At 38.7% G+C, this 18,332-nt stretch overlaps 2 protein-coding genes and 1 pseudogene across 3 annotated transcripts in view; 1 reads left to right on the plus strand and 2 right to left on the minus strand.

Moving 5' to 3' along the window:
* Window positions 1–596: 596 nt before the first annotated feature.
* The window catches only part of LOC144576428 (uncharacterized), a 110,818-nt gene continuing 93,082 nt past the window's right edge, over window positions 597–18,332 (minus strand). The window contains exon 6 of one of the 2 annotated variants that reach the window (XM_035296290.3): window positions 597–6,967. In XM_035296290.3, the coding sequence (XP_035152181.1) occupies window positions 6,898–6,967 (70 nt within the window). In that variant the 3' untranslated portion in view covers window positions 597–6,897. The remainder of the gene's footprint in view (window positions 6,968–18,332) is intronic. The other variant, XR_013534375.1, reaches the window with a different exon arrangement.
* LOC108591245 (heterogeneous nuclear ribonucleoprotein A1) lies at window positions 5,348–6,823 on the minus strand. The gene has a single exon (XM_078369744.1). The coding sequence runs from the start codon at window positions 6,821–6,823 to the stop codon at window positions 5,768–5,770; it is 1,056 nt and encodes a 351-aa protein (XP_078225870.1). The 3' UTR covers window positions 5,348–5,767.
* Window positions 9,688–9,800, plus strand: LOC118153315 (U6 spliceosomal RNA; annotated as a pseudogene).

The raw sequence follows: 18,332 nt of genomic DNA on the forward strand, positions 1-18,332 counted from the left end.
CTTTAATCCATCTGGAGTTAATTTTAGTGTAAGGTGTCAGGAAGGGGTCCAGTTTCGGCTTTCTGCACATGGCTAGCCAGTTTTCCCAACACCATTTGTTAAACATGGAATCCTTTCCCCATTGCTTCTTTTTGTCAGGTTTATCAAAGATTGTATAGTTGTAGATATGTTGTGTTGCCTTCAATGCCTCTGTTTTGTTCCATTGGTCTATTATCTCTGTTTTGGTACCAGTACCATGCTGTTTTGATTACTGTAGCCTTGTAGTATAGTTTGAAATCCGGTAGTGTGATGCCCCCCGCTGTGTTCTTTTTGCCTAGAATTGACTTGGCTATGCGGGCTCTCTTTTGGTTCCATATGAAGTTCATGGTGGTTTTTTCCAGTTCTGTGAAGAAAGTCAATGGTAGCTTGATGGGGATAGTGTTGATTCTGTAAATTACTTTGGGCAGTATAGCCATTTTCACGATATTAATTTTTCCTAACCATGAACATGGAATGTTTCTCCATCTGTTTGTGTCCTCTCTGATTTCGTTGAGCAGTGGTTTGTAGTTCTCCTTGAAGAGGTCCCTTATGTTCCTTCTGAGTTGTATTCCAAGGTATTTTATTCTTTTTGTAGCAATTGTGAATGGCAGTTCATTCTTGATTTGGCTCTCTTTCAGTCTGTTATTGGTGTAGACGAATGCTTGTGATTTTTGCACATTGATTTTATATCCTGAGACTTTGCTGAAGTTGCTTATCAGTTTCAGGAGTTTTTGGACTGAGGCAATGGGGTCTTCTAGGTATACTATCATGTCGTCTGCAAATAGAGACAATTTGGCTTCCACCTTTCCTATTTGAATATCCTTTATTTCTTTTTCTTGCCTGATTGCTGTGGCTAGAACTTCCAGTACTATATTGAATAGGAGTGGTGAAAGAGGGCATCCTTGTCTAGTGCCGGATTTCAAAGGGAATGCTTCTAGTTTTTGCCCATTAAGTATGTTATTGGCTGTTGGTTTGTCATAAACAGCTTTTATTACTTTGAGATATGTTCCATCGATACCGAGTTTATTGAGGGTTTTTAGCATAAAGGGCTGTTGAATTTTGTCAAATGCCTTCTCTGCGTCAATTGAGATAATCATGTGGTTTTTGTTTTTGGTTCTGTTTATGTGGTGAATTACGTTGATAGACTTGCATATGTTGAACCAGCCTTGCATCCCCAGGATGAATCCTACTTGATCATGATGAATAAGTTTTTTGATTTGCTGTTGCAATCGGCTTGCCAATATTTTATTGAAGATTTTTGCATCTATGTTCATCATGGATATTGGCCTGAAGTTTTCTTTTCCTGTTGGGTCTCTGCCTGGTTTTGGTATCGGGATGATGTTGGTCTCATAAAATGATTTGGGAAGGGTTCCCTCTTTTTGGATTATTTGAAATAGTTTTAGAAGGAATGGTACCAGCTCCTCTTTGTGTGTCTGGTAGAATTCGGCTGTGAACCCGTCTGGACCTGGGCTTTTTTTGAGTGGTAGGCTCTTAATTGCTTCCTCGACTTCTGACCTTGTTATTGGTCTATTCATAGTTTCAGCTTCCTCCTGATTTAGGCTTCGGAGGACACAGGAGTCCAGGAATTTATCCATTTCTTCCAGGTTTACTAGTTTATGTGCATAGAGTTTGTAATATTCTCTGATGATGGTTTGAATTTCTGTGGAATCTGTGGTGATTTCCCCTTTATCATTTTTTATTGCATCTATTTGATTGTGCTCTCTTTTCTTTTTAATCAGTCTGGCTAGTGGTCTGTCTATTTTGTTGATCTTTTCAAAAAACCAGCTCTTGGATTTATTGATTTTTTGAAGGATTTTTTGTGACTCAATCTCCTTCAGTTCAGCTCTGATCTTAGTTATTTCTTGTCTTCTGCTGGGTTTTGAGTTTTTTTGATCTTGCTCCTCTAGCTCTTTCAATTTTGATGATAGGGTGTAAATTTTGGATCTCTCCATTCTCCTCATATGGGCACTTATTGCTATATACTTTCCTCTAGAGACTGCTTTAAATGTGTTTCAGAGATTCTGGCATGTTGTGTCTGCGTTCTCATCGGTTTCAAAGAACTTCTTTATTTCTGCCTTCATTTCATTGTTTACCCAGTCAATGTTCAAGAGCCAGTTGTTCAGTTTCCATGAAGCTGTGAGGTTCTGGGTTGGTTTCTGAATTCTGAGTTCTAACTTGATTGCACTGTGGTCTGAGAGGCTGTTTCTTATGATTTCAGTTGTTTTGCATTTGCTGAGCAGTGCTTTACTTCCAATTATGTGGTCAATTTTCGAGTAGGTGTTATGTGCTGCTGAGAAGAATGTATATTCTGTGGATTTGGGGTGGAGAGTTCTTTAAATGTCTATCAGGTTTGCTTGCTCCATGTCTGAGTTCAAGCCCTGGATATCCTTGTTGATTTTCTGTCTGGTTGATCTGTCTAATATTGACAGTGGAGTGTTAAAGTCTCCCAGTATTATTGTGTGGGAGTCTAAGTCCCTTTGTAAGTCATTAGGAGCTTGCCTTATGTATCTGGGTGCTCCTGCATTGGGCCCATATATGTTTAGGATTATTAGCACTTTTTGTTGTATCGATCCTTTTACCATTATGTAATGGCCTTCTTTGTCTCTTTTGATCTTTGTTGCTTTAAAGTCTATTTTATCAGAGATGAGAATTGCAACTCCTGCTTTTTTTTGCTCTCTATTTGCTTGGTAAATCTTCCTCCATCCTTTTATTTTGAGCCTTTGTGTATCCTTGCATGTGAGATGGGTTTCCTGGATACAGCACACTGATGGGTTTTGGATTTTTATCCAATTTGCCAGTCTGTGTCTTTTGATTGGTGCATTTATTCCATTTATATTTAGGGTTAATATTGTTATGTGTGAATTTGATACTGCCATTTTGATGCTAAGTGGCTGTTTTGCCTGTTAGTTGTTGTAGAATCTTCATTATGTTGATGCTCTTTAACTTTTAGTGTGATTTTGGAATGGCTGGTACTGGTTGTTTCTTTCTATGTGTAGTGCCTCTTTTAGGAGCTCTTGTAAAGCAGGCCTGGTGGTGACAAAATCTCTGAGTACTTGATTGTTCTCAAAGGATTTTATTTTTCCTTCACTCATGAAGCTCAGTTTGGCTGGATATGAAATTCTGGGTTGGAAGTTCTTTTCTTTAAGGATGTTGAATATTGGCCCCCACTCTCTTCTGGCTTGTAGAGTTTCTGCCGAGAGATCTGCTGTGAGTCTGATGGGCTTCCCTTTGTGGGTGACCCAACCTTTCTCTCTGGCTGCCCTTAGTATTTTCTCCTTTATTTCAACCTTGTTGAATCTGATGATTATGTGCCTTGGGGTTGCTCTTCTTGCACAATATCTTTGTGGTGTTCTCTATGTTTTCTGCATTTGAGTGTTGGCCTGTCTTGCTAGGTGGGGGAAATTTTCCTGGATGATGTCCTGAAGAGTATTTTCCAGCTTGGATTCATTGTCTTCGTCCCCTTTTGGTACACCTATGAAACGTACGTTAGGTCTTTTCACATAGTCCCATATTTCTTGGAGACTTTGTTCATTCCTTTTTGCGCTTTTTTCTCTGATCTTGGTTTCTCATTTTCTTTCATTGAGTTGATCTTCGACTTCAGATATTCTTTCTTCTGCTTGGTCAATTTGGCTATTGAAACTTGTGCATGCTTCGCAAAGTTCTCGTATTGTGTTTTTCAGCTTTTTTAATTTATTCATATTCTTCTCTAAGTTATCCATTCTTGTTATCATTTCCTTAAATCTTTTTTCATATCTTTTTTCAAGTTCCTTAGTTTTTTTGCATTGATTTAATACATGTTCTTTTAGCTCACAAAAGTTTCTTATTATCCACCTTCTGAAGTCTAATTTTGTCATTTCATCACAGTCATTCTCCGTCCAGCTTTGTTCCCTTGCTGGTGAAGAGTTTTGGTCCTTTCTAGGAGGCGAGGTGTTCTGGTTTCAGGTGTTTTTCTCCTTTTTGCGCTGGTTTCTTCCCATCTTTGTGGATTTATCCACTTGTCGTCTGCGTAGTTGCTGACTTTTCGACTGGGTCTCTGAGTGGACACCCAGATTGTTGGTGATGAAGTATTTCTGTTACTTGGTTTTCCTTCTACCAGTCTAGCCCCTTCGCTGTATGACTGCTGAGGTCCACTCCAGGCCCTGCTTGTCTCTGGTGCACTTATAGCAGCTGTGGAAAAGCGAGGGATGCTACCAGTTTCTTTTTCTGCTATCTTTGTCCCAGAATGATGCCTGCCAAATGTCAGTCTTTTGGATATAGAGGGGTCAGGGAGCTGCTTGAGGAAACAGTCTGTACTTTATAGGAGCTCAATTGCTGAGCTCTGAGCTCTGTTGTTCATTCAGGGCTGATGGGCTGAAAAAAACCCTTTTTTTCTCAGATGCTCTCTCTGGGGAGGGGCGTTGAGGCTTTCCTTGTGAGTGTCCACCTCGCTGTCCTGCCCAGCTAGGAGGCAGTCAAATCACTATTTGCCTGCTGAGGCTCCGCCCTGCTGGTGTGAGGTTTGCCCTGTTGCTGCAGGTTCTGCCCTTCTGCTGCAGTCTCCGCCCTGTTGCCACGGGCTAAGCCCAGTAGCGGAGTCTCTCTGTTGTACCGGGTTGCTTCGGCAATGGCAGGCTATGTCAGCAATGGGCGTGTACCTCAGTAGGGGCTGATTGCCTCAGTAATGGCGGATGCCCCTCCCCCGTGGAGCTGCGCTTTAAGAAAACCTCCTCACAGGGAGGGTTTGGAATCGCCGTTTTGTTTGTCGCACTGTGCTAGCCCAAACACTTTGTCCCTGGGATTTCCTGGGCTGGCTCACTGCCCATGTCCCGTTCAGTCTCAAATTTAGCCCTCCCAGGTCTCAGTTTGTCGGTTCAACAGGGCACCCGTAACAGTGCGCTTTTGTATGGAGTACTGTGGAGCACCTCTGTGCTCCGGCGTGGGCTGGAGCCGCATCGGCTGCTGGCTACACCAGCCAAGACCTCTGCCTGGCGTCCCGCGTCTTTTTTATACCTGGGAATTTCCCCGTTCTGTGGGCAACTAAGATCCATCTGGAAATGCGTCCCTGACTCACCCTCTCCATGCATCCAGTGAGAGCTTCAATCCTGGGTTGTTCTCACCGCGCCATCTTGAGTCCTCTTGGGGTAATCCCTTTTAATCATGAACTTCAGGTCACAAGAGTAACTATTAGTTCAACTACACCAAGGTTTATGAAGACATTGGCTTCTCCACCCAAGCATGTTGTATATAAATTCCAAATAGAACCTGGCATCACCCTGAAGAAATTCTATCTTCACACTGTTGGGGAAATTTACCAAGATGGCTTCAGAGTAGACTAACTTTACACAGCACATTAAAAAAAAAAGACATTTATTCAGCGTCACGATCAGACTATTACATTTAGCAATCAACAGCGTGGGTGCAAAAAGAAAAAAAAAAGAAAAAGAAAAAAATCTACATTAAAACCCTTTGTTGGAATGCTTTACACTTTCCACAGAAAAGAAACTAAAATAACCTGTTATACAATTAGTCACAAATACAGCCCTTGAGTTTTTTGCCCATACACATGAGTATTTGTCTAAATCATGTCTTCTTTGTAGCAGCTAGGCCCTGCCACCACTGTGCTTGGCTGAGTTCACAAACCTGTTGTAACCTGTAGCTTTCCTGTCACTTCTCTGTCTCTCCTCTCCTGCTAAGCTTTGTTTCCTAATTAAAATCTTCTGCCACTGCCATAGCTACTGCTGCTACTAGAACCGCCATAGCCACCTTGGTTTCATGGTTTGGCAAAGTATTGGCCGCCACCACCATAGGGGCCAGAGTTTCTGCCTCTAAAGGTTTTTCCCTTCATGGGTCCAAAATTTGAAGACTGATTGTTGTAACTGCCAAAATCATTGTAGCTTCCACCACCTCCAAAATTGCCTCCACTATTACCGACAAAACCACCTCCACTTCCGTTGTTATAGCTGTAATAGCTGCCACTCCCACCACAGCCACTGCGCTGGTTTCCATAACCCTGTCCACCACTTTCAGAGCCTCTGCTTTCTATAGAGTAACCAGGGCCGCCTCCTCCATAACCACCATCATTACCAAATTCATTATAGCCATCCCCACTGCCACTATATCCACCACCACCACAGCTGCCACCAAAGCCACCATGACCACTGAAGTTTTTTCCATGACCAAAGTTGTTATTCCCACCAAAACCACCTCCACGACCACCACCAAAGTTTCCAGAACCACTTGGACCTTCTTGGCTGGATGAAGCACTAGCCATCTCTTGCTTTGACAGGGCTTTCCTAACTTCACAGTTGTGGCCATTCACAGTATGGTATTTCTGAATGACAGTCTTATCCACGGAGTCATGGTCATCAAAGGTTACAAAGACAAAACCCCTTTTCTTGCCACTGCCTCTGTCCGTCATAATTTCAATCACTTCAATTTTTCCATACTGTTCAAAATAATCTCTTAGGTGACATTCTTCAGTGTCTTCTTTAATGCCACAAACGAATATTTTTTTCACAGTTAAGTGGGCCCCTGGTCTTTGAGAATCTTCTCTTGAGACAGCTCTCTTTGGTTCCTCAACTCTTCCATCCACTTTGTGTGGCCTTGCAGTCATGGCTGCATCCACCTCCTTCACAGTTGCATAGGTGATGAACTCAAAGCCCCTGGAGCGCTTGGTGTTCAGATCTCTCATTACCACACAGTCTGTGAGTGTTCCCCATTGCTCAAAATGGCTCCTCAGGCTCTCATCGGTTGTTTCAAGGCTCAACCTTCTAATGAAGAGCTTCCTCAGCTGTTCCGGCTCTTTAGGAGACTCTGACTTAGACATAATCGCAGGGAGAAGAGAGACTTTAACGATGCTGTTTCGGCGGCATCCACAGGCAGAAAAGCAACCATTGAATCTTATACATTAGTTGAGAGTTCATAGTTTGGTTCAGGTACTTTGAAATAGCAAGAGTTAATCACTTTTGAGCTAGAAATCAAGCAGAAGCATGGAATAGTTAGAAGTAGAATGCAAGATTTTTTCAGGACTTTTAAGACCTTTATCCCTAGGGATTTCACTGTGGTTTATTTTATTCTAAATATAATCCCCATGCATCAGACAAAAATAGAGCCACATCTTTGACTCCTTTTTTATTCATTTCTATTTTTTATTATTATATTTTAGGTTTTGGGGTACATGTGAAGAACATGCAAGATTGTTGCATAGGTACACACATGGCAATGTGATTTGCTGCCTTTCTCCCAACACCTATATCTGGCATTTCTCCCCATGCTATCTCTCTCTAAGTCCCCACCCCGCACTGTCCCTCCTGTATTTCCCCCCAACAGTCCCAAGTGTGTAGTGCTCCCCTCCTTGTGTTTATGTGTTCTCATTGTTCAACACCCACCTATGAGAGAGAACATGTAGTGTTTTATTTTCTGTTCTTTTGTCAGTTTGCTGAGAATGATGGTCTTTAGGTTCATCCATGTTTCTACAAAGGACACAAACTCATCGTTTTTGATGGCTCCATAGTATTCCATGGTGTATATGTGCCACATTTTCCCTGTCCTGTTTATCATTGATGGGCATTTGGGTTGGTTCCAGGTCTTTGCTATTGTAAACAGTGCTGCAATGAACATTTGTGTGCATGTGTCCTCATTGTCGAATGATTTATAATCCTTTGGGTATATACCCAGTAATGGGATTGCTGGGTTAAATGGAATTTCTATTTCTAAGTCCTCGAGGAATTGCCACACTGTCTTCCACAATGGTTGAACTAATTTACACTCCCACCAACAGTGTAAAAGTGTTCCTATTTCTCCACATCCTCTCCAGCATCTAAGCAAACTTATATATATACTCATATAAACTATATATACTCATATAAACTATATTGCTTTAGCAATGGCAGCCCACCTTTTTAATGGTAGACTCTCTCTGTAATGGCAGGCTGCCTCTGCAATGGTGGGGTGCCTCACCAATGGCAGACTACCTCTGTAGTGGTATACTGCCTTGGTAATGGCAGACGCCCATCTCCCACAGTTCTGGACAGACCCATGTTCAGCTGTGCTTGCTGTGAAACTCTGAATCCAGAACGTTTCAGACTGCTATTATTTATGGGGGTGAAACCAGACAAGCCTGACTGCCTGGCTCCCTGCCTCAGACCCACCTTTTTTTTTCAATTGAATGGGCGACTCTGTTTCCCAGATGTTCCAGTTGCCTGTTGAAAAGGTGCTGGGATCTGTGTGATTTCTTGTGCAGCCACCCACTATGCTGACTTAAACAGCCATACTGAGATTTGTCGTGCTTTTTTGCCTGGGAATCTCCTGGCCTTGGCCCCTGTTTCACTCCCCTTTTTTATCAGTGGAATGGGCTACTCTGTCTCTTAGGGGCTCCAATCACCAGCTAAAATGGCACCCAGGCCCATGCATTTTTATCTGGTCTTTTTCCATTAGCAAGCCCTGCTTGCTAAAACAGCCACACTGGTTACCAGTGGGGCTCCTTTGCCTTGGAATCTCCTGGTCTGTGGGCAATAAAAATCCATCTAGAAATGCAGCATACACTCACCCTCTGCACTTTCACTAGGATATGCAATCCTGAGGTGCTCCTAATCAGCTATCTTGGATCTCTCTCCTCTTTTTTTTTTTCTTTTTATTTTCTAGAGGCAAGGCCTCACTATGTTGCCTAGGATGGTCTTCAACTTTTAAACATAAGTAATTTTCCTGCCTCAGCCTCTTAAAATGCTAGCCACCATGCCTGGCCTGATTTTCTAATGAGTTATTGGGTCTTGAAATGTTCATTTTAGCAGAAAATCTTGTATTGTCCCCTGGGGGTATCTCTTGTGTCTTCCTTCTTTGAATTTTCCAAGAAGCTAAGTTGTTTTCTAAGTCCACAGAAGGCAATGTTTTTTTACAAGTCAGAAGGGGGAAAAAAGGGAATTCTAAACATTCTGTTGTTTCCATGGATTCACTTGCTATATTGTTGCCATTGTATCTGGTCCTGCAATCTGATAATGATTGACTTTTGCCACCAGGATGCATTCACTGATTCAGACTCCTCAGTTTTCATGGTGATTTATACATAGAGTTAAAAGCTATGGTGTTTATCAGTTTTTGTACTTACACTCAGCCATTATTTTCAGCACCGTGCTCTGGGAGCCAGGCCTCCTAGCTTTATCCACACAAATAGAGAACAAATTGATTCTTACCCTACACTAAAAAAGTTATTTGGGGCCCATATGTTAGCTTGAATCAGCTTAGGCCTTCATGGTATGTTACCCTTTGAGATCTCTGTTGGTCTTTTCTCTAACAAATATTAGTTGAGATTGCTCCCAACAGTCGAAGATGTTCAAACAATGCTGCAGGAAGAGATTACAGGTTTTTTTTTCCCATTTGCTATTAGATTTGTATCTTGAGGCTTTTATATATCCTGTGCAGCAGCTTTGGTTAGATAGCAGAAGGTTCCATGTTATCTTTTCACAGAGCAGTGGGAACAGACTTGCAATTGGCTTCTCAAGTAATTCATTTCTACAATAATAAAAATCTCCCAGGCTACTTGTGTATCTACCTCAAGTTTTAAATATACTTTAAAGTTCTACCTCACAGAAAGCCATTCAGTAAAATTCTCAAAATCTCAAATAGGTGGGTTGGATTTAACAGAGCTAAGCTTCATCTATGACTCATGAGTATCCATGTATAAAACAGAGCTTTGCACTTGTTTCATCAGCACACACTTTAAAATTGAATCAATACAGAGCAGATAAGTGTAAGCATGGCTGCTGCCTAAGGATGGCACACAAATTCATAAAGCATTCCATATTTTGCATTGCCCCTAAAAGGTCATTTCACTATTCAATGACCAGCTCAAAGGGAGCAGTTTGAGTCAAACCAAAACAGGAGATACCCAATATTAAAATTGTGATTATCACTATAAAACTATTGATGTACAGTGATGTATGAAATGAGAACAGAGCTGAGTAATATATGGGATGTTACATGCAAATATGTTGTTAGTGTGTGTCTTGGAAATGGGAAAATGTCAACTTGCATTTCTTGCATAAACCTGGAAAACAATAAAAGTGGGGCTTTTTTCTTGTGTGTTAGTTGGAGAGAACCATGGAGATCCAGCGTCCTGGAACAGATGTGCTGGCTCAGAGTTTGAGGTGGTAGAGAAGGAGTGGTGGTTGACTAGTTTTGACATCTGTTAATTTTCTGCTCTTGGTGTGATTGATGAGCTCAGTAATAGGAGACAATTTTGTCATATATTTTAATCAGATAATATATTTATATATAAATTTAGTTATAAGTTATGAATTAGCTAAAATGTCCTGCATTACAAGCCACAATAAATACAACTAATAAACAAAATTAGCACTTAATAACATTTTATCAACACTTCAACATTTGAATATTAGAACCTATGAAAAAACACACATCAAGATTTATTTGGGACTCCAAAATAGTTTCAGAAATAAAGTTGAATAATAAATTGTTTCATTACTTTGCTATTTCTCTAAACATTTAAGCGTGTAATCTCATTACATCTTCCTAACAATCCAGTGAAGTAAGGTAGCAAAATCTTTATTTTTTTAGAAGAAACCGTGAAGCCTAAGAGAAGCAACTTGTCTGAACACAAATACCTATTGGTTACAGAGCAAGGACTTGTTCTGAGTGCAGGACACTTTGCACGATGTCCAGCCACCTACAGTTAATTTACTGAGCTGTGTTCCCTCCATTTATGATTACTTCATTTTTTTCTTTAATTAAAAAGTTAATAAATTTGTAAAGCTTAAAATTTTAAAGTGTATGGGACAGAAATTAAAGTTCTGGTATTAGCGCTGATATTGTCTGAAATTGTTTAAGAATTTAATATATTTGGTAAATATTTTTGTTTTTACTATTAAAATAGAAATTTTCTTTATTACTTTTTTGTCTCACTATTTACTACTTATTTTTTACATAGAATTTGACACCAAATTTTGGAACATAAAAAGAAGATGTTTCAATGCAAGAAAGACTTCTGATAGTAAATTTCTCAATTATCTTGTTGGTCCTACTCTTGATAAAAAAGAAAGTAAGATGTAAGATTAAGGTAATTTTAATGGAAAAAGACCAGATAAAAATATGTGTAAATTGCAAGCATGCATAAACACACACACACACACACACACACACACACACACACACACAGACGTAAATTAATTTTCAAATTTTAATTTTTTCAGTTTGGAATTCAGAGTTATTTAAGAAGGTAGTTGTATCTAATTTATAATCTGAAACAGTATTGTCTGAAAAAATTGTTTACTTAATTACAATCCCTAAAATTCTATATAATATTTTTTGCATAAATAACAGAAAAGATTAAGGTAGTATGTTGATGTTTTCTCTGTAGTCACAGTATAACAAATTGAACTTGTCTTACATGTGGATCTTCTATTTCATTTTTATAATAAATAGTTTATATTTAGTAAATAAATAATTATAGTTGACCCATGAATAATGTGGGAGTTAGGGACTCTAATCTCTGTGCAGTTGAAAATCTGAGTATAACTTTTAGTTTTTCTGTCTTAGCTACTAGTACCCCACCATTGACTGGAAGCCTTCCTGATAATATAAACAATCCATTAACACCTATTTTGTTTGTGTTGCTTTATTATATACTGTATTCTTCCAATAAAGTAAGCTAGAGAAATGAAGCTATTAGAAAGAAAATTATCAAAAAAATAGATTGACTTTTCATAAAACATAAGTAGATCCTTACAAAGGTCTTCATCTGTCTATGGATTTCAGAGACAGAAGAAAATCTGCATATAAGTTAAACCCCTGTTATTCAAGGGTGAACTGTATTACGTACTAATTTGTGTCACTAAGAAAGTAACCATATTTAGAACTGGGAACTCAACCATCCCTTTCTCGTACCCTAAGAAAATGGCAACAAGAATGTAAAATTGAACCAGCATGCACCCATACAAATTGGAGATTATCTTTTGGAGATACCTACTGAGTGCAGAAGACAGAAAAACAATTTCTTTGTGAGAAGTACAAGTTATGTTACATATTCTTACATAAGCAAAATTGTTTTATCTGTCATAGTTTACACACACGCACATGAACTTATAAACATACATGTGTGCTCTTGCACGTGCATATGTACACACCAATAAGTTAAAAGTCCTGCTGATATTTTTTGACCAAATCCGCTATTTGCAGGGAGTAGCAGATAACACATCCTACACTTTGGATGCAGTTCTTTTGACTTTTTGACTTGTTTTGTGATGAACTGCCTTTAATGAATGAACTAGGGTTTATAGTTTCATAAGAAATAAAAAGATTAGAAGCAAGTAAAAGGAACTCTATAATCAGTATGTAACTGATACTTTATTCAGTGGTCATATGTTTTACTCCAGGTATGCAAGTTACTTGAATGATGAGTTCTCCAGTTATAAAAGTTACATAAAGAATTAATTATTATTATGCTTATTTCAAGCAAAGCTTCATCTGTAATTATTATTATTATTATTATTATTATTATTATTATTAAGAAATGGAATCTCTCTATGTTGCCCAAGATAGAACACAGTGTCTGTTCAGTGGTACAATTATAGCTCACTGTAGCCTTGAACTTCTGGGCTTAATCAGTTCTCCTATCTCATCCTCCTGAGTAGCTGGGACCATAGTTATGTGTGGTTACATCTAGCTGAATACACTATTATTTATTGATTGATATGTTTGTTTTACTGTTTATTTTTGAAACAGTGTCTTCCTCTGTTGCCAGTACTTGATTGTAATGGTGCAATCTTGGCTCCCTGCAACTTCTGCTTCCTGGCCTTAAATAATTTTTTTTACCTCAACCTTTCAAGTAGCTGGAAATACAGGCATACACCACCATGCTTAGCTATTTTTCTTTTTAAGGTATGTATGTATGTGTTTATTTTTTTGATGAGGTCTCACTATATTGCCCATGCTGGTCTGAAACTTCTGGGCTCAAGTAATCCTTCTGCATCAGCCTCCAAAAATGCTAGGATTTTACAGGTGTGAGCTACTGCACCTGGCCTGCACAATTTTTATAAAAAAAAATTAAGCCCCAATTGAGTTGCAGAAAATTGACTACCTTTTCATTTTTCTTTTCTTTTCTTTTTTAAGAAACATTTGTATTGTAGAACATACTTTCAGTCATCAAAATTCTCTTTTGTATTCTGGTTGAACTAGAATTGCTGCTTAATTCACATAATTGTCTGAAATAATTGTTTCATTTATTCCTTATATGGCTTTATTCAATTAGATACAGAACTACAAGAATCTCCAAGTCAAATATGAAGGAGAAAAAAGAAAATAAAAGAAAAACAGGTTAGGGAAAGTTATTCTGTGAAAAAGCAATCTGATGACAGTCACATATATTATATCAACTTAATAAAAACCTTATATGATTCATTTGTGTCAAGGGTTTCCAAGACCACACCCAGGTATGCTGATATACTAGAAGGACTCAAGGGACTCAAAAATAATCATACTCAGATCTTTAATTTATTACAATGAAAGAGTACAGGCAAATTTAGAGGGAAAAGATGCATGTGGTCAAGTCTCGAGGGAATCAGTCAAAATCTTCCAGGAATTCTCTCCTGTGGAATTACCAGGATCTGCTTAATTCTTTCAGTCTAACATTTTGGCAACACACGTGCAGTGATGTCTACCAGTACCAGAATCTCATTAAAGACTCAGTACCCAAGTATTTTTAAATGGAGGTTACTCTTCCTCACATGTACCCAAATTCCAGACTCCCAGAAGGAAATCATCTATTCAGAATAACCACAATGTTCCTATGAACACTTTAGACACAGTGAGCCATTTTTTGCAGGAAATGGTGGAAACCTTCTCAATTTCAACTTCCTAAACACCCGCAAAGGGGCCAGACTTGCATGCGGGTGTTTCTAAGAATGTCGGTCTTTTTTTTTTTTAATGCATTTTAGGTTTTGGGGTACATGTGAAGAACATGCAAGATTGTTGCATAGGTACACATGTGGCAGTGTGATTTGCTGCCTTCCTCCCCATTACCTATATCTGGCATTTCTCCCCATTGTATCTCTCCCCAACTCACCACCCCCACCGTCCCTCCCCTATTTTTTCCCAACAGACTCCAGTGTGTAGTGCTCCCCTCCCTGTGTTTATGTGTTCTCATTGTTCAACACCAACGTATGAGTGAGAACATGCAGTGTTTGATTTTCTGCTCTTGTGTCGGTTTGCTGAGAATGATGGTTTCCAGGTTGATCCATGTCTCTACAAAGGACACAAACTCATAGTTTTTGATGGCTTCATAATATTCCATGGTATATATGTGTCACATTTTCCCTGTCCAGTTCATCATCGATGGGCATTTGGGTTGGTTCCAGGTCTTTGCTGTTGTAAACAGTGCTGCAATGAATACTCGTGTGCGTGTGTCCTTATAATAAAACAATTTATAATCCTTTAGATATATACCCAGTAATGGGATTGCTGGGTCAAATGGAATTTCTTTTTCTAGGTCCCTGAGGAATTGCCACACTGTCCTCCACAATGGTTGAACTAATTTACACTCCCACCAAGAGTGTAAAAGTGTTCCTATTTCTCCACTCCTCTCCAGCATCTGTTGTCTCCAGATTTCTTGATGATCGCCATTCTAATTGGTGTGAGATGGTATCTCAATGTAGTTTTGATTTGCATTTCTCTAATAACCAGTGATGATGAGTATTTTTTCATATGTTTGTTGGCCTCATGTATGTCTTTTTTTGTAAAGTGTCTGTCCATATCCTTCACCCACTTTTGAATAAACTTGTTTGTATTTTACTTGTAAATCTGTTTTAGCTCTTTGTAAATTCTGGATATCAGCCATTTGTCAGATGTGTAAACTGCAAAATTTTTTCCCATTCTGTTGGTTGCTGATTCACTCTAATGACTGTTTCTTTTGCAATGCAGAAGCTGTGGAGTTTGATTAGGTTCCATTTGTCTATTTTGGCTTTTGCTGCCAATGCTTTTGGTGTTTTGGTCATGAAGTCCTTGCCTACTCCTATGTCCTGAATGGTTTTGCCTAGATTTTCTTTTAGGGTTTTTATGGTGTTAGGTCTTATTTATAAGTGTTTAGTCTATCTGGAGTTAATTTTAGTGTAAGGTGTCAGGAAGGGGTCTAGTTTCTGCTTTCTGCACATGGCTAGCCAGTTTTCCAAACACCATTTATTAAACAGGAAATTCCCCCCCACCCCGCTTGCTTCTGTCAGGTTTGTCAAAGATCAGATGGTTGTTGATATGTTGTGTTGCCTCCGAAGCCTCTGTTCTGTTCCAGTGGTCTATATTTCTATTTTGGTACCAATACCATGCTATTTTGATTACTGTAGCCTTGTAGTATAGTTTGAAGTTCGGTAGAGGGATGCATCCACTTCGTTCTTTTTGCTTAGAATTGACTTGGCTATGCTGGCTCTCTTTTTGTTTCATATGAAGTTTAAGGTGGTTTTTTTTTAGTTTTGTGAAGAAGGTCATTGGTAGCTTGATGGGGATAGAGTTGAATCTGTAAATTACTTTGGGCAGTATGGCCATTTTCACGATATTGATTCTTCCTAACCATGAACACAGAATGTTTCTCCATCTTTTTGTGTCCTTTCTTATTTCGTTGAGCAGTGATTTTTAGTTCTCCTTGAAGAGGTCTTGTACGTTTCTTGTTAGTTGTATTCCTAGGTATTTTATTTTCTTTGTAGCAATTGTGAATGGCAGTTTGTTCTTGCTTTGGCTCTCTTTAAGTCTGCTATTAGTGTATAGAAATGCTTGTGATTTTTGCACATTGATTTTATATCCTGAGACTTTGCTAAACTTGCTTGTTAGTTTCAGGAATTTTGGGGCTGAGACAATGGGGTCTTCCAGATATACAATCATGTCGTCTGCAAACAGAGACAATTTGGCTTCCTTTTTTCCTGTTTGAATACCGTATATTTCTTTTTCCTGCCTGATTGCTCTGGCTAGAACTTCCAGCACTATATTGAATAGGAGTGGTGAGAGAGGGCATCCTTGTCTAGTGCCAGATTTCCAAGGGAATGTTTCCAGTTTTTTCCCATTCAGTATATTGGCTGTTGGTTTTTCATAAATAGCTTTTATTATTTTGAGATACGTTCCATCAATACCGAGTTTATTGAGGGTTTTTAGCATAAAGGGCTGTTGAATTTTGTCAAAGGCCTTCTCTGCATCGATTGAGATAATCATGTGGTTTTTTATTTTGGTTCTGTTTATGTGGTGAATTACATTTATAGAATTGCATACGTTGAACCAGCCTTGCATCCCTGGGATGAATCTTACTCGATCATGGTGGATAAGCTTTTTGATGTGCTGTTGCAATCGGCTTGCAAGTATCTTATTGAAGATTTTTGCGTCTATGTTCATCATGGATATTGGCCTGAAGTTTTCTTTTCTTGTTGAGTCTCTGCTGGGTTTTGGTATCAGGATTATGTTGGTCTCAGAAAATGATTTGAAAGGATTCGCTCTTTTTGGATTATTTGGAAGTTTCAGAAGGAATGGTAACAGTTCCTCTTTGTGTGTCTGGTAGAATTCTGCTCTGAACCTATCAGGACGTGGGCTTTTTTTTTGGTTTCGTATGCTCTTAATTTCTGCCTCAACTTCAGATCTTGTTATTGGTCTATTCATAGTTTTGACTTCTTCCTGGTTTAGGCTAGGGGGGACACAAGTGTCCAGGAATTTATTCATTTCTTCCAGGTTTACTAGTTGATGTGCATAGAGTAGTTTGTAATACTCTTTGATAATGGTTTGAATTTCTGTGGCAGCTGTGGTGATTTCCTTTTTATCGTTTTTTATTGCATCTATTTGGTTATTCTCTCTTTTCTTTTTTATTAATCTGGCTAGTGGTCTGTCTATTGTTGATTTTTTCAAAAAACTCGCTTCTGGATTTATTAATTTTTTGAGGGGTTTTTCACATCTCTATCACCTTCAGTTCTCCTCTGATTTTAGTTATTTCTTGTCTTCTGCTAGATTTTGAGTTTTTTTGATCTTGATCCTCTAGCTCTTTCAATTTTGATGATAGGACGTCAATTTTGGATCTCTCCATTCTTCTCATGTGGGCACTTATTGCTATATATTTTCCTCTACAGACTGCTTTAAATGTGTCCCAGAGATTCTAGTATGTTGTGTCTTCGTTCTCATTGGTTTTGAAGAACTTCATTTCTGCCTTCATTTCATTGTTTATCCAGTCAACATTCAAGAGCCAGTTGTTCAGTTTTTATGAAGTTGTGTGGTTCTGAGTTATTTTCTGAATTCTGGGTTCTAACTTGGTTGCACTGTGGTCTGAGAGACTGTTATGATTTCCATTCTTTTGCATTTCCTAAGGAGTGCTTTACTTCCAATTATGTGGTCAATTTTAGAGTAGGTGTGATGTGGTGCTGAGAAAAATGTATATTCTGTGGATTTGGGGTGGAGAGTTCTGTAAATGTCTATCAGGTTTGCTCGTTCCAGGTCTGAGTTCAAGTCCTGAATGTCCTTTTTAATTTTCTGTCAGGTTGATCTGTCTAATATTGACAGTGGAGTGTTAAAGTCTTCCACTATTATTGTGTGGGAGTCTAAGTCTCTTTGTAAGTCATTAAGAACTTGCTGTAAAACACACTGCCATGTGTGTACCTATGAAAATGTCTTGCATGTTCTGCACATGTACCCCAAAACCTAAAATGCAATTAAGAAGAAAAAAAAAAACAGAAAAAGAGAGAGAAAAAAAAGAACTTGCCTGATATATCTGGGTGCTCCTGTATTGGGTCCATATATATTTAAGATCTTATTGTTAGCTCTTCTTTTTGTATTGATCCTTTTACAATTATGTAATGTCCTTCTTTGTCTCTTTTGATCTTTGTTGCTTTAAAGTCTATTTTATCAGAGACGAGAATTGCAACTCCTGCTTTTTTTTGCTCTCCATTTACTTGGTAAATCTTCCTCCATCCCTTTATTTTGAGCCTTTTTGTATCCTTGCATGTGAGATGGGTTTCCTGGATACAGCACACTGATGGGTTTTGGCTTTTTATCCAATTTGCCAGTCTGTGTTTTTTGATTGGTGCATGTAGCTTATTTAGATTTTGGGTTAATATTGTTATGTGTGAATTTGTTCCTGCCATTTTTATTCTAGCTGGCTGTTTTGCCCATTAGTTGATGCAGTTTTTTTATTGTGTCAATGCTCTTTATTATTTGGTATGTTTTTGGAGTGGCTGGTACTGTTTGTTTCTTTCTATGTTTAGTGCTTCTTTCAGGAGCTCTTGTAAAGCCGGCCTGGTGGTGACAAAATCTCTGAGTACTTGCTTGTTCACAAAGGATTTTATTTTTTCTTCACTTATGAAGCTCAGTTT

The sequence above is a fragment of the Callithrix jacchus genome, chromosome 4 (genome assembly GCF_049354715.1).
Source record: "Callithrix jacchus isolate 240 chromosome 4, calJac240_pri, whole genome shotgun sequence".
Classification (NCBI taxonomy): domain Eukaryota; kingdom Metazoa; phylum Chordata; class Mammalia; order Primates; family Cebidae; genus Callithrix; species Callithrix jacchus.

Excerpts from the sequence above, each read along its gene's own strand:
- LOC108591245 (XM_078369744.1), bottom strand. The coding sequence starts at position 6,823 with ATGTCTAAGTCAGAGTCTCCTAAAGAGCCGGAACAGCTGAGGAAGCTC.